This window comes from Glycine max, chromosome 12 (genome assembly GCF_000004515.6).
Source record: "Glycine max cultivar Williams 82 chromosome 12, Glycine_max_v4.0, whole genome shotgun sequence".
NCBI classification, from domain to species: Eukaryota; Viridiplantae; Streptophyta; class Magnoliopsida; order Fabales; family Fabaceae; genus Glycine; species Glycine max.
Window position 1 is genome coordinate 23,008,461 of NC_038248.2, and position 15,661 is coordinate 23,024,121.

At 40.4% G+C, this 15,661-nt stretch overlaps 1 protein-coding gene across 1 annotated transcript; it reads right to left on the reverse strand.

The window, feature by feature from the left end:
• Nucleotides 1-13,738: 13,738 nt before the first annotated feature.
• Nucleotides 13,739-14,677, reverse strand: LOC102667269 (uncharacterized). The gene is made up of 2 exons (XM_006593144.1): nt 14,578-14,677; nt 13,739-14,490 (listed from the first exon to the last, which is right to left on the reverse strand). The coding sequence occupies exons 1-2, from the start codon at nt 14,675-14,677 to the stop codon at nt 13,739-13,741; spliced, it is 852 nt and encodes a 283-aa protein (XP_006593207.1).
• Between the last annotated feature and the right edge of the window lie 984 nt (nt 14,678-15,661).

A 15,661-nucleotide genomic window follows, 5' to 3' on the forward strand; every position in this document is an offset into this window, starting at 1 on the left:
GGGGGCCCCCCTTTGGGGGGGGGGCCCCCCTTTTAAAACAATCACCCCCCCCCCCCAGGGGGTGCAAAACAAATCGCCCACCCGGTGTTTTTTAAAATGGCCAAAAAAAGGTTCAAAGGGGGGGGAAAACTTTGGGGGCCCCCAGGGAACATTTTTTTTTGAACCCCCCCCCCCCCCCCCCCCCCCCGTAGCTGCCCCAAGTGCTAAGCATAATATCATTTGACGATATCAGCATTCACGGGTGAAGGCAACTCTTCATCATCCATGCTGGAAAGCACTAGTGCTCCTCCTGAGAATGCTTTCTTTACGATGAAAGTTCCCTCATAGTTTGGAGCCCACTTTCCCCTATTGAATTTGCACAGGCGTGCCTTCTTGTCGAAAGCATTCTTCACCTGCCTCTGATACAAGCGCACATGGCTCAGCTGCCAACCGCTTGCCTTCTATGAGATTGAGTTGATAGAAGCGCACTTGGGCCCACTCTGACTCCTTCAATCTGGACTCTGCCAGAATCCTCAAAGAGGGGACCTCTACTTCAAACGGTAGTACGACTAACTTTTGTATAGATAAGTTTTCCAAAATGTATATAAATCTCCCAATTTGGGGTTCTTTTTGGGAGGATTGTAAATAAAATTGCTTTGTTTTTATCTCTGCTCAGGAGAAGCCTCTTACATGGAATTATGTTAAATTTTCTTTAATTTTCAGGAAAAAAATGAGCTATTTTAAAGAAGTGCCAAAAGGAGTCATCACGCTAAGCGAGGTCAATGAGCTTAGCGCGCATCAACGGCTAAGCCTAGCACCAGTACGCTTAGCGAGTAAAGCGGAATCTGGAAAGGCATCTACTACGCAAGCACGCGCTTATCACGTTATCAGCTTGCTAAGCAAGTCGTCTGTCACTTTCCAGGCTTAGCACGAGATTGGTGCTAAGATCAAATTCACTTACTCGCGCTAAGCGCGAGAATGGCGCTAAGCGCTACGTCGAGATCAGGAAGCCCTTTTTAAGCCTGATTTGCACAGAATTAAGGGGGAGCCGAAAAGATAACTTTTCACTACTTAGAGGCCTGAAGAGTGTGAAAAGGGCTTCCTGATCTCGACATAGCACTTAGCGCCATTCAGAGAACATAGAGCAGAGCAAGGGGACAAGTTTTCATCTTTAAAGGAGATTAGTGAGTTTTTGAGTAATTATGAGATTCCTAGAGGTGGAGGAGACATCCCCACTCCTTTGTAAGCAAGCAATTTCTCTTGATTCCTCTTCTTCAGTGTAAAAGGAGCTTCCTTGCCATGAAAGGCTAAAACCTTCAGTTGGGGATTCTTACTGAGTAGTTGATATAAACTCCTTTTCATATCTAATTAAGGTTGTTTTATGTGTTCACTGCTTCTATCTATTCTTATTGTATGCATGCTTGTGGCTTGATCACCAATTTGTGTGTGCTGTTAGGGACTTCAACATTGGGAAATGCACTGTTTCCTTAGAACTTGATAGAGCAGAGACTGAATAACTGCATTGCTAGGGATAGTGTGCTAGATTTTAGTTTTCTTTATCATGTTGTGAGTATAATGCTGTTTAAATTAGGCTAAGTTCAACAAGAGGGATCTGCGAACGAAGTTTGATTTAAATTAGTCCAAACTCTGGAGGAATCGGTGTTTGGTATTTTTGTCCTCAGCATAGAACACAGCAACATCTTTAATTGCATCAACTTACTCAGTAGGAGGACCCAACGCCTTTAGATATTTGTTTTCACACTTACTTGCTCTTATTTATTGCTTTTACTTAGGATAGAACATACTTTTGCTTTAATCCATAATCATTAATTTCTGTTAGCAAATGCCTGCTTACTTAACAAAACTTTTCTAAATGAACATGTTCCCTGTGTTTAATACTCGGTTCATTTAGTTTTAATTATTTTTACTTGGCGACCCAGTGCGCTTGCCGATAAGACCACTCCCATATAAAAACAAGTAATACCAATTTGGAAGAGGGAGTAAACAAGTATTCTGGTCGAACACATAAATTTTGGCGTCGTTGCCGGGGAACTTTTTCCATTTGGAAAGTTTAGTTCAGTTTGAAGGCATTAACTCATTATTCTTTGATTTATTAATTTTTGTTTTTTTTAATATTTATTTAGTTCATAATTTATTTTCTTCTTGAATTGGTTAACTGCTGTTCCTGTTAGTGTTTGCATGCGTAGATCTTCTGCAGGTGAATTGGTTCCATTGGATTTAGAAATTAAAGCCACCTTTAGAAGAAACAACGTAGAGAGAAAAAGAAAGCTTTTGCACGGCAGAACAGTAGCATCAATCCTTGAAGAGGCTCACTTTTTTGAGTCATCATCTTCTAATTTGCATACATCCAGGGAATCTCAAACATAAGAATTTGAAGCCGAAGTCATGGCTGAAGAGCAAGCTCGATGAGTGACCTTGGAAGATTACTCAAGTACTTCGGTGCCACAATATTCCTCAAGTGTTGCGCAGCCAGAGGTTCAGGCACAAAACTTAACTTACCCACCTTCATTGATACAGCTAATATAGAGCAATTTGTTTCATGGCTTACCAAATGAAGATCCATACTCACACTTGGCAACATATACTGAGATTTGCAATACTGTCAAGCTTGCCGGTGTACCTGAAGATGCTATTAGGCTCGGCCTGTTTTCATTTTATTTATTTGGGGAGGCCAAGAGATGGTTGCATTCATTCAAGGGCAACAGTTTAAAGACCTGGGATGAAGTTGTTGAGAAGTTTCTAAAAAAATATTTCCCAGAGTCTAAAACTGCAAAGGGAAAAGCTGTAATTTCTTCATTCCATCAGTTTCCTGATGAATCTTTGAGTGAGGCATTAGAAAGATTCCGTAGCTTGCTGCGGAAAACTCCCACTCATGGTTTTTTTGAGCCTATACAGCTAAACATCTTCATTGATGGGTTACGGTCACAATCAAAGCAGTTACTCGACGCTTCTGCAGGAGGAAAATTAAGTTAAAGACATCTGAAGAAGCCATGGACTTAATTGAAAATATGGCTGCCAATGACCACACAATTTTGCATGATAGAATTTATATTCCTACCAAGAAGAGTTTATTGGAGCTTTCATCACAAGATGCCTTGTTGGCCCAAAATAAGTTATTGTCCAAGCAACTTGAAGCTTTAACTGAAACACTAAGTAAGTTGCCAACTCAATTGCATGCTAGTCAACCTTTACCTTCATCTGTTTTACAGGTTACAGGTTGCACACTTTATGGTGGAGCTCATGGGTCAGGCTTCTGTATTCCCACTGAAGAAACATCTCATGAAGTTAATTACATGGGAAACCAGCCTAGACAAAATTTTAATGCAGGTGGATTTTCTGGATTTCAACATGGCCAACCTTACCAGCAGCAGAATAAATGGAGAACTCACCCTGGTAATCAGTTCAATAAAGACCAGGGTGGGCCACCTAACAGGCCACAACAACAAGGGCCTAGCTTATATGAGAGAACAACAAAGCTGGAAGAAACTCTTGCTTAGTTTATGCAGGTGTCATTGACTAATCATAAGAGCACAGAGTCAGCCATAAAAAATCTAGAGGTCCAGGTAGGGCAGCTAGCCAAACAGCTTGCAGAAAAATCTTCTAGTACTTTTGGAGCTAACACTGAGCAGAATCCAAAAGAAGAATGCAAGGCTGTGATGACCCAAGGAAGGAAGCTAACCATGGAGGAGAAGAAGAAGGAGAAAATGGTGGAGGATGACAAACAACAGCTAGTAATTGAACCAACACCTAAACCAGTGTAACCCTTTTGTGAACTTATAGAGGAAGAAGAAGAAGAGGAGGATGAATAGAAGAGAGAGACACCAATAATGTTGAGTGAAAAAGAAATAAATGAAAAATAAAAGAAAGAAAAAGAAAAAGAAAATGAAAAAAAATGAGAAAAATGAAAAAGAAAAAGAGAAGAGAAAAAGCAAGAGTGAGTTGGCTAGAGAAAATGGAAAAGAAGCAAGTCCAAGTAAAGGGGAGGAGGTGCCATATCCATTGGTACCAACAAAGAAAGACAAGGAACGACATCTGGCTCATTTCCTTGATATCTTCAAGAAATTGGAGATTACTATGCCCTTTGGAGAAGCTCTTCAACAAATGTCGTTGTACTCTAAGTTTTTAAAAGATATGCTCACACGGAAGAATAAGTACATTCACAGTGAAAACATCATTATCAAAGGTAATTGCAGTGCTCTAATTCAGAGGATCCTTCCACCTAAGCACAAAGATCCTGGGAGTGTGACTATTATGTGTTCAATTAGTGAAGTTTCTATTGGCAAGGCTCTTATTGATTTGGGAGCCAGTATTAATTTGATGCCGCTTTCCATGTGCCAGAGGCTTGGAGAGTTAGAAATAATGCCAACAAGAATGACTTTACAGTTAGCTGATCGCTCTATAACCAGATCTACGGTGTTATTGAAGATGTTTTGGTTCGAGTCAAACATTTCAATTTCCCAGCTGATTTTGTAGTGATGGACATAGAAGAGGACTCTGAGATTCCCTTAATCTTAGGGCGCCCCTTCATGTTGACTGCAAGTTGTGTAGTGGACATGGGAAAGAAAAAGCTAGAGTTAGGCATTGATAATCAGAAAATCAGCTTCGACTTGTTTGATGAAGAAAAACATTTGTCAGACCAAAATCTCTGCTTATAGGTGAAGGAGTTTGATGAGAAGGTTCTGAAGGAGAGAACCAAGATTGATCCAGGATAACAAAGAACTATGCATCAAGCTAATGACGTTAAAAGAACACTTATTGGGAGGCAACCCAGCCCTTTTTAATTTTGTTTTTCTTGCATTCCAGTTCAGTTAGATTGCTTATGATTGTGTGTTTTCAGCATGTTTAGTATTGAAAAAAGGGTTTATAAGTTTTGTGAATAGATGGATAGAAAAAAATGACTTAGAAAATTTTTTGTGGTCCACGTGCTAAGCGCGACCCTTGCACTAAGCGCCATTTCCTTCACGCGCTAAGCGAGCTGTTGTTCGCACTAAGCACCTTGACCTCTGATCATTGGCTGGATGGTCCTGCTAAGCGAGTGCTTAGCGCTAAGCCCAAAAACCTCTCTGGATTTTAATTCTTTCGAATTGGGCTTAGCCCAATTCCTTCTCTGGGATTGCAATTATTAGCATAGCGCTAAGCGCGAGCGACACGCTAAGCGCGGGCCACTTCTGCATTTAATGAGCATTAATTCGCTAAGCGCAAGTTGCAAGACCAATCAAAGCTACAGTACCCGCTAAGCATGACCTTGCGTGCTAACCCCAAAAGCTTCTCGGGAATTTTAACATTTTGAATTGGGCTTAGGAAGCAGATACGCTAAGCGTAGGGCTTTTAAAACTCAAACGTCATATGGAGACGCTAAGCGTAGCTGTGCGCTAAGCGCACCATACGAAACTGGCAAAAATTATAAGGTACTGCCTTAGGTAGTTACCATTTCACTCTTGTTGTGCATTAAGGCCTCACTGCATTTGCCCTCACCTTGCTTCATCTCCCTATACTCTTGCACCTTTTCTCTTCTTTGCATTCATCTACACAATCCAAGTAAGTTTCTTTACTTTACTTCAGTTTCATTCTAAGTTTTCAACCTTAGGATAGATAACTTAGTGATTGTTAGGTAGAATTTATGTTTATGCTTAGTGTTAGGTTAGTTGTTAGTTAGAATAGCTTTAGGGTTGTCCTGTAGTCACAATGTGCTTGTTTGAGTAGGGTTTGATGACCCATTAGGGGCCTTTGAGAAGGGGTGAGAAGCCCCTAGTTTTCTGGATCTTGCGATGAGCACGCTAAGCGCCTTGTTGCGCTAAGCGAGTTCATCGCCTCTGTTGAAGATTCTGGATTTCCAGACGAACATGCTAAGCGCAACTATCACGCTAAGCACGTTCATCTTCTCTGTTGAGTTATCTGTTGAACTCGCTAAGCGCGGTTATGCACTAACTAAGTACTGTGTATCAGACACTTAGGATTTTCGTGTTTTTGTTGGGTGCTAAGCGTGTATGTCACGCTAAGCACTATTATGTCTTTGTTTTTAAATTTATTAGAATTGGGCTTAGCGAGTAAGCCCATTATGTAGAGAAAAAAAATATTTTTTGTGTTCACACGCTAAGCGTGTGTCTATCGTGCTTAGCCCATGAGTAAATTTCATAAGGCGTGCTAAGCGCAGCCTTCGCACTAAGCGCCTAGTCTTAATTTCAGTTTTATTTTTTGTTTTTCAATTTGAATATTTCCTATCTAATCTTGTGATTTGATTCTTTTGTTTTGTAGATGGCTTCCCGTAAGAGAAAAGCACCAGCTTCAGTGTCCCAGGCTAGGTATGGTAGATCAAGATTTGTATCCTAAGAATTTTATGCTAACCTCTATTGTTAAAGAATTTGAGGGTGCGAGGGCACCTAATTAAATTTGATGCTGACACCCTCAACACCTTCCGGAAGACACCAGTGGTCATAGAGGAAGGGGAGAGCTTGCCCGCCTACTCTAGGTTTGCTAATATGACGACTGATCCTCAAGAGCTTGCAGCTTGTCTATGTATCCCTAGGAGGGGATTTGAGCTGAATGCAGACGGGCTGCCTCTAAAGATCTTAAGGAAGAAGCTGACTACTCTGGCCCAGACCTTTCTATCCTTTTCAAACTTAGCCCCAACATCCCACACTTCTGACATTACTCTGGATAGGGCTAAGTTGATATAGGGGCTCGTCATGAAGATGGATATGAACTTGGATAGAACAGCACGACTCCTCGAGGCTAGGTTTTCCAACCTTGATTACTGCTTTATGCAAAGCCCGAGAAGTCACATTTGATTCTCTGAGCCCAGCCATTAATTTGGCTTATATTAAAAAGAATTGCTGGAAACTAGATGACCCTTTGGTCACTTTTCGGGGAACCCAGATATCCAGGGCTAGGAGATATAAGGCCCCACCATCTTCTACTCCTGCCCCATCTACTTCTACAACTCCAGTTCCTCCAGTTCTTACAGGTTTTCTCGCTCAGAGCTCAAAACATTCCTTGTCTATGCTGCAGAGCCTGCATTAGGGTCAGCTCTCGATCATGCAGAGTTTGCAAAATGTGGTCCATCAGCGGCCGGTTATGAGCGTTGAAGAATTTCTTCAGAAGGTGGCCTGGCCAGGAGTCCAGCCTTCTCCTTTGGGAGAGGGTGAGGCCTCCGCAACCCAGGAGCCTCAGCCTACACAGGACGATATTTCTGTTGACATCTTAGAGCCCTCTCCACCTGTGCCCTTCATTTTTAAGACTGATCCAGTTATTGTTCAGTAGGATGTTGCAGTACCAGAGCCATCTCCTCAGCCTGAGCCTGAGCCATCTACACCAGTGTTGGACCTGCCCATTTCTTAGGATCCACCATTTGCACTAGCACTGGACCTGAATGACACTGCACAAGAGGATTGACAAGATCAGGATCTTTATTTTCTTGCACTTTGAACAGTTTATATTATTCTATCTTCAGTACATTTTATGTTTATGTTTCAGTTTTTAAATTTAAGTTCATAGTTATATTTTGTTTGGTAGCTTGTATAAAAGCTTGATTGAATAGTGCACTTATATTATTCAGTGGTTGATGTTTGATTTTGGAAATCAGTGTTTGTTGATTGATTTGAATGGATCGATTGTATGATGTGAGTGAATTGGAATGTGTAAATCATATGCTTTGAATGAGCATGCAGTCATTAGAAGAGAAAGAACATGGAATTAGGATCATGACTGAAAATGTTAGTTGGTTTGTCAGGTTGATTGTGAAGGAACACGTTAACCACAACCCGATGAGAGTGTGATCTTTAAATGTGAGAGAACGACTAGCAGTAAGTAATGGTTTTTGCATGAATCTCTAAATATGGAATGAATGCATGAGTTTGAAGATGATGAAGGCCATGTTGTAATTGAAAGTAGCCACTTAGCCAAAAAGCTTACCTTGTGTATGAATGATTTATCCCTTGCACCCAGTTTGAGCTGAAAGTATGATTGTTTGATTGAACCTTGAGCCTGTATAGTTTATCTTCTTCTACCTTGTCTTAGGTTGTAGGAGAGCATCATTCATGAAAGGAAAAATTTGGTTCAAAGCAATTTGCCCCAATTTTGGGGAGTTTATTGGGTGAAAGCTGTTAGTCGATGAATACGACTAACTTTTATGTATGAAACCTGTGTAAATTGTATCAAACTCCTCCAATTTATGGTCATTTTGTAGTGTTGTAATTAATTTTTATTAAAGATAGGTAATAAATACTTAGTACTCCCATTTTGTGTATTTAATAATCATTACCTCTCAATTTCAGGTTAATTAGGCAAGTTTGTGAAGCGTTGATTTTCATCTGCTCGCTAAGCCAATCTGCTGGCTTAGCGAGCCATCTGCTGAGGGCAAGGAAGAATCTTGAAGAAGGATGAGCTGGACACATGCACTAAGCGAGGGCTCATCCTGCTAAGCGCACCGCTTGCATGCATCTGCTAAGTGAGAATACGAGCGCTAAGCCGAAATTCACTTATGTGCGCTAAGCGAGCCAGAGTTGCGCTAAGCGCGCAAGCACCAACAAGGCCACCTATTTAAGCCTGAAATCAGAAATGGAGAGGGAGTTTGGGAAATTCTCGAAGCGTTTGCATGTTTAGAGATTTCTAGAGGGAGAAAGGTCCAAGTTCTAGAGAGTTTTTAGAGCTTTTGTAGTGAGAAGACTGGAAGAGAACTAAGCGAGAAGAGGAAGCCATCCTGAGAGCATGAGATGAGTCTATGAGTGATTGTGAGGTTCTAGAGGTGGAGGAGACATCCCCACTACTTGTATTTATTCAATCCTTCATTTTCTATTCTCTTTGTTGTAAAGGAAGCTTGCTAAATATAAAGAGCTAAATCCTCTGTTGGTTCTTTCTTGTAGCTACTTGATGTAAATACTTGTATATCTATTTAATGATGTTTTATGTGTTCTCTGTGCTATCAATACGTCATTTCAGTGTGATTTTGCCTTGATCATGTAGATGCATGCTATGTTAGGATCATTCAACAGTGGAAACTGATCTGATTCTTAGAACTTGATAGGATAGGGCTACTTTATCGTATTATCATGAGGGATCGGGGTACGGTAACCTAGTTGTTTGTATGTTTATCTTAATGCGGTTCAGGTCAAGTTTAGTCCAACAAGAGGAATCTGAGGACGATGCTTGATTAGGATTAGGCTAGACTATCATGAGGAATCAGGGTTTAGCATTTCAGGAGACACCATAGAACACATGAGCATTGTTAAGTAGAGAATATACTTATAACATCAGGCACCTAATAGGAAGACCAACATGTTGTCTACTTGTCTTTACACATCATTACTCGCGTAATTTTCATTTTAATAGTTAGTTTACATTCGTATTCATAGTCCACACATATCTTTTAATACTAGACACCTATTCACTGAATATAGCCTTACCAAGTAACACAAGTTCCCCGAGAGTTCGATACTCGGTTCTTACCATTTTATACTGCTTGCGCGATCAGGTGCACTTGCTAGGTTTGAACAAAAGCTTCCAACGGTAAGAAATAATAACACACACAGGAGTTAATAAGCACAACAATGTGTTAAAAAAACTATAAGTAGTAAATAAAAATAAAAATGTATGTTGTTATTCAAGAAAAAGAAAAGCTAAGTGTGGAAAGGCAAGTAACAGAGCTGGAGTAAAAAGAAAAAGGTTAATCTATGGATGAATGCTCTCCTATAACTTAAGTTTGCAGCCTAGAAAAACCATGATTTGTTTGCAGCCTAGCCTCATTACAAGCCTAGTAAAAGTCCTTCGGATTCAAGTTTGTGTGTTCTTGACTGTATGGTATGAGATGAAGTGCAAAGATTGAGACTTATGTTGGTTGTTGACTGATGGATAGCCTAAACACTAGTGCTTGAGTGAAATAGTAGCTGTGAGGCTTTGGTTAATAATCCTTCCTTGATATCTATCATTCCTACTAACTTATTTCAGTTGTGTTTCTTAATAATCATGTTCACATCTTTGAAAAACTGCATGTCTTGTGAGAAGTTGTTCATGGAAACATTGAATGCCATTCGTGTCATATGATTGAATTCTTTGGAATAAACACATTTGTGAAGAACCACTATGAATTTTTGTCACTTGAGGACAAGTGAACTGTTCTTTCTTTGCTTGAGGACAAGCAAAACTATAAATTTGGGGGAGTTTATTAGTAATCATTTATGACTAAATTTTGTATAGAAAAGTTTTCCAAAATGTATATAAATCTCCCAATTTATGGTTCTTTTTGGTAGGATTGTAAATAAAATTGCTTTGTTTTGATCTCTGCTCAGTAGAAGCCTCTTACATGGAATTAATGTTAAATTTTCTCTAATTTCAGGCAAAAAGGAGCTATTTTAAAGAAGTTCCAAAGGAGTCATCACGCTAAGCGAGCTCAATGCACTTAGCGCACATCAACAACTAAGCCCAGCACCAGCACGCTTAGCGAGTAAATGGGAATCTGGAAAGGCATCTGCCACGCAAGCACGCGCTTAGCGCGTTATCAGCTCACTAAGCGAGTCGTCTGTCGCTTTCCAGGCTTAGCGTGAGATTGGTGCTAAGCTCAAATTCACTTACTTGTGCTAAGCGCTATGTCGAGATCAGGAAGCCCTTTTTAAGCCTGATTTGCACAGAATTAAGGGAGAGCCGAAAAGAGAACTTTTCACTACTCAGAGGTCTGAAGAGTGTGAATTTCAGAGAGCATAGAGTAGAGCAAGGGGACAAGATTTCATCTTTTAGGGAGATTAATGAGTTTTTGAGTGATTGTGAGATTCCTAGAGGTGGAGGAGACATCCCCACTCCTTTGTAAGCAAGCAATTTCTCTTGATTCTTCTTCTTTAGTGTAAAAGGAGCTTCCTTGCCATGAAAGGCTAAAACCCTCAGTTGGGGGTTCTTAATGAGTAGTTGATGTAAACTCTTTTTCATAACTAATTAAGGTTGTTTTATGTGTTCACTGCTTCTATCTACTCTTATTGTATGCATGCTTATGGCTTGATCACCCATTTGTGTGTGCTATTAGGGACTTTAGCATTGGGAAATGCACTGTTTCCTTAGAACATGATAGAACAGGGACTGCATTGCTAGGGATAGTGTGCAGGGTTTTATGCTGTGAGTATAATACTATTTAAATTAGGCTAAGTTCAACAAGAGGGATCTGTGAACGAAGTTTGATTTAAATTAGTCCAAACTCTGGAGGAATTGGTGTTTGGTATTTTTGTCTTCAACATAGAACACAGGAACATCATTAATTAGAAAAACATCTTTAATTGCATCAACTTACTCAGTAGGAGGACCCAATGCCTTTAGATATCTATTTTCACACTTACTTGCTCTCGTTTATTGCTTTTACTTAGGATAGAACATACTTTTGCTTTAATCCATAATCATTAATTTTTGTTTGCAAATGCCTGCTTACTTAACAAAACTTTGCTAAATGAACAAGTTCCCTGTGTTCGATACTCGGTTCATTCCGTTTTAATTATTTTTACTTGGCGATCCGGTGCGCTTGCCGGTAAGACCACTCCCATATAAAAACAAGTAATACCAATTTGGAAGAGTAAACAAGTATTCTGGTCGAACATATACCAATGAAAACGGTGTTGCCCCGGTTGGCATGCGCACCGAGGTTCAGTAGTCATGCAGTGCCAAATGAAGCATCTTGTGCCAATCCTTGTATGGCACGATCATTTTCTACACTATCTTCTTGGTGTTCTTATTGGCAACCTCCACTGCCCCATTCATCTTGGGCCTATAAGGCGTGGAATTGTGGTGTTGGATCTTGGAATCCTCACACATTTGTTTCATCATTTTATTGTTCAGATTGGTGGCATTGTCTGTGATAATTTTACTGGGCAACCCGTATTGACAGATTATCTCTTTCTTGATGAACCTGACCACCATGCTCCTTGTCAGACTGGAGTACGAAGCAGCTTCCACCCATTTGGTGAAGTAGTCGATCGCAACCAAGATGAAGCGATGTCTATTCGAAGCCCTAGGCTCGATGGCTCCGATTACATCTATTACCCCACATAGAGAAGGGCCATGGAGCCGCCAAACGTTCAAGGGCATGGGCGGAGCGTTGGCATTGTCAGTGAATGCCTGGCACTTGTGGCATTTTCTCACATGGATGCAACAATCACTTTCCATGGTGAGCCAGTAATAGCCCGCCCTTAGAATTTTTCTGCCCATGTGATGTGTCATCATTTTCTCATATTTCTTAACCCTTTTTGTCACCATTTTAATTACTGATTAGCCTTAATTGTCAAATTAATTATGCAGTTTTATCATTTGGGCCTATTGGATTAATTTTGTGTTTTTAATTTAATTTCAAGAGAATTATAAGCAATTGGGCTTGAATCCGGAATTGGGCTTGGACTTGAAGAGAGCAGACAATTTTATTCTACCAAATCTTATCTTATCCAGATTTTATCTCATCTAGATATTATTTCATCTAGATTTTATCTTATCATATCTAGATTTTATCTCATCTAAATATTATTTTATCTAGATCTTATCTTATCTTATCTAGATTTTATTTCATCTAGATGTTATTTCATCTAGATTTTGTCTTATCTTATCTTATCTAGATTTTATTTTATTTATGGGCTTGGACTTAAAACAGATTTGTAAGCTTTGGGGCTGAGAACTATATAACAGCACCAAGGTTCTAGTTTTAGACTCTCTCTCTCTCTCTTTTGTTTTTAGCTTTTTTTCGTTTTGGAGAATAATTCTAGTTTTCTTCGTTTTCTACTACAATTGCGTTTACTATTGATTAATGGAAGGCTAAGTCCCCAGCATTATTTTCTCTTGAGGATCAAGCACAGCTTTCTTTGAGGTTTTATTATTACTATTGAATTCTGATCAGTTTTTCCTCTTCACCAATTACTCTGTATTTGTTGCTATTAATCCATGCATGCTTAGTGCTTGATTAATTGTCTCTGTGCTTAATTTACATTCATGCTTAATGATCAATTTCGTTCATGATTAATTGGTGTATGTGTTGCTTAATCACATAATGAATGCCTTATGTTAAATTTCGCTTAGTAATTTAATTTAGGGTTGGATTAAGTGGTTGAACTGATAAAGGATAAATTCCCGTGACCTAGGATAAGAGACTTGCTTGTGAATCAAGGGGGAAACAACGTGTTTTAATTCTGATATTTTCTAATTCAAATTTACTTGCTGTTTAATTTACAAAAACAAACAACCCCCCCCCCCCAATTCGTTATTGTTTTATTACTATCTGTTATGAACATTTGGTTGACCATTGCTCGTTGGGAGACGACCTAGGATCACTTCCTAGATAATGTATTTTTAATATTTATTTGATTTGGGTACGACCTCGATCACCATCTACAAGCATTTGCCCGACTTCTTTAGCATCCACGCATCGGAGCAAAAACATATCATGATTTCGCTTGTATAGGATACCTCAGCTTAAAAAGAAACCATCTGCCAATCTCCGCAACTTCCTCTTTTCATTGTCAGAAGCTCCCTGTGGGTATTCCTTATGTTCTACATACCACTTGATGTCGAAATACCACGGCTTACCATCTTGCTCCTCCTCTATTAAGCAGCAATGTGCGGGCTTGCCGTGACATCTGAACTCGATGTATGGGAGGTCTCCATGTAGGGTTAGCTGAAACATGGATGCCAGGGTGGCCAGTGCATCAGCCATCTGATTTTCTTCTCTGGGAATGTGATGGAACGAGACATCATCGAAGAACTTGGTCAATTTCTTGATGTATGCCTAATAGGGTATCAACTTGTGATCCGTAGTCTCCCATTCTCCCTTCAATTGATGGATCACCAAGGCTGAATCTCGGTATACTTTGAGCAATTTGACGTTGAAGTCAATTGCTGCTTGGATTTCGAGGGCACATGCCTCGTATTCAACCATATTTTTCGTGCAATCAAAGCTCAATCTAGCCATGAAGGGAATGCGTTGATTGTCAGGAGAGACCAAAGCCGCCCCAACCCCATGGCCTAGGGCGTTGGATGCGCCGTCGAACCACATAATCCACTTATCCAGATCCTCATCCTCCACCTTTTCTCCGAACAAGACCATGATGTTTTCATCTGGAAACTCTGAATACATCGATTGGTAGTCGTTGAGAGGTTGCTGAGCCAAATAATCTACCAAGGCACTCCCCTTTATTGCCTTTTGGGTGACATAGACAATGTCGAACTCAGATAGCAGAACATGCCACCGAGCCATCCGCCCCGTAAGAGCAGGCTTCTCAAAAATGTATTTGATCGGGTCCATCTTGGATACCAACCAAGTAGTATGGCTCAACATATATTGTCTTAGACGATGGGATGCCCATACCAAAGCACAACACATCCTTTCCAGCTGAGAGTAGTTCATCTTACAGGCGGTGAACTGTGATATGAACCTTGCTATGTAATTCAAGAGCCCCAAGAAACCTCGGAACTGCTTCTCTATTCGCAGTTCAGGAATATCAAGGGTGGCTTTCACCTTGTCAGGATCTACTTCTATCGCTTTTTAACTTACAACGAAACCGAGTAGCTTTCCTGACTTAACCACGAAAGTGCACTTGGCTGGGTTCAATCTTAGTTGGTACTTACGTATTCGTTCAAATAACTTTTGTAAGTTGACGAGGTGTTCCTCCTCGATTCTAGATTTGGCAATCATATCATCCATGTAGACTTCAATCTCCTTATACATTGTATCGTGCAATAATGCCACCATAGCCCATTAATAGGTGGCCCCGGTATTCTTGAGCCCAAAGGACATCACCTTATAATAGAATGTTCCCCACAAGGTGATGAACGTAGTCTTCTCCATGTCCTCTGGCGCCATCTTTATCTAATTGTAACCCGAGAATCCGTCCATGAAGGAAAACAAAGCAAAATTGGCTGTGTTATCTACAAGGACATCAATGTGTGGTAAAGGAAAGTTATCCTTGGGACTGGCTTGGTTTAGGTCCTGATAGTCCACGCACTTTCCCATCTTTCTTAGATACTGGCACGATGTTGGCCACCCACTCGGGGTATCCAACCACTGCCATGAAGCCAGCGTCGAACTGCTTTTTCACTTCCTCTTTGATTTTCAGGGACATCTCAGGCTTCATCCTTCGCAGCTTTTGCTTGACCGGGGAACACTCAGGATTCAGAGGTAATCGATGTTGCACAATGTCGGGGTTTAACCCAGGCATATCTTGGTACGACCAAGCGAAGATATCTTGGTAGTTTTGCAGCAAAACCACCAACTCATTTCGGACCGGCGTGGTCATTCCCGTGCCAACCTTTACCTCTTTCCTTTCATCGCCAACACCTAGGTTTACAATCTCCATTTCTTCTTGGTGCGGCTTAATCTCTCAATCTTCTTGAGCAACTATTCTTTCTAGCTCCGGGGAAAACCCCACATCTTCATTTTCTTCATCCTCGGGTTGATTCGCTTCTCGTTCAAAATCGATGGCAGGGTCCTCGGTATTAGTACCTTCGCAGGACTCATCGTCAGATCTGTATCATTTAATCATAACAAAAATAAACATGCAGATGAATGAGAATGGGTGAAGGTGCAAGAATAGATGAAGGAAAGATCTCATATTATATATTTGATAGCGAAAGACATAACGCCTTAACAGGGAGAAAACCCTAAAGCCTAGGCCCAGTTGTAGGGTTAAAACTAAAGAATTACATTGTGCCT

What these genes read in the sequence shown, in the direction of transcription:
- LOC102667269 (XM_006593144.1), bottom strand. Translation starts at nt 14,677, where the DNA reads ATGTATAAGGAGATTGAAGTCTACATGGATGATATGATTGCCAAATCT. An exon ending in AAAGTTATTTGAACGAATAC is followed by an intron (nt 14,491 to 14,577) that starts GTAAGTACCAAC and finishes TAAGTTAAAAAG; the next exon opens with CGATAGAAGTAGATCCTGAC.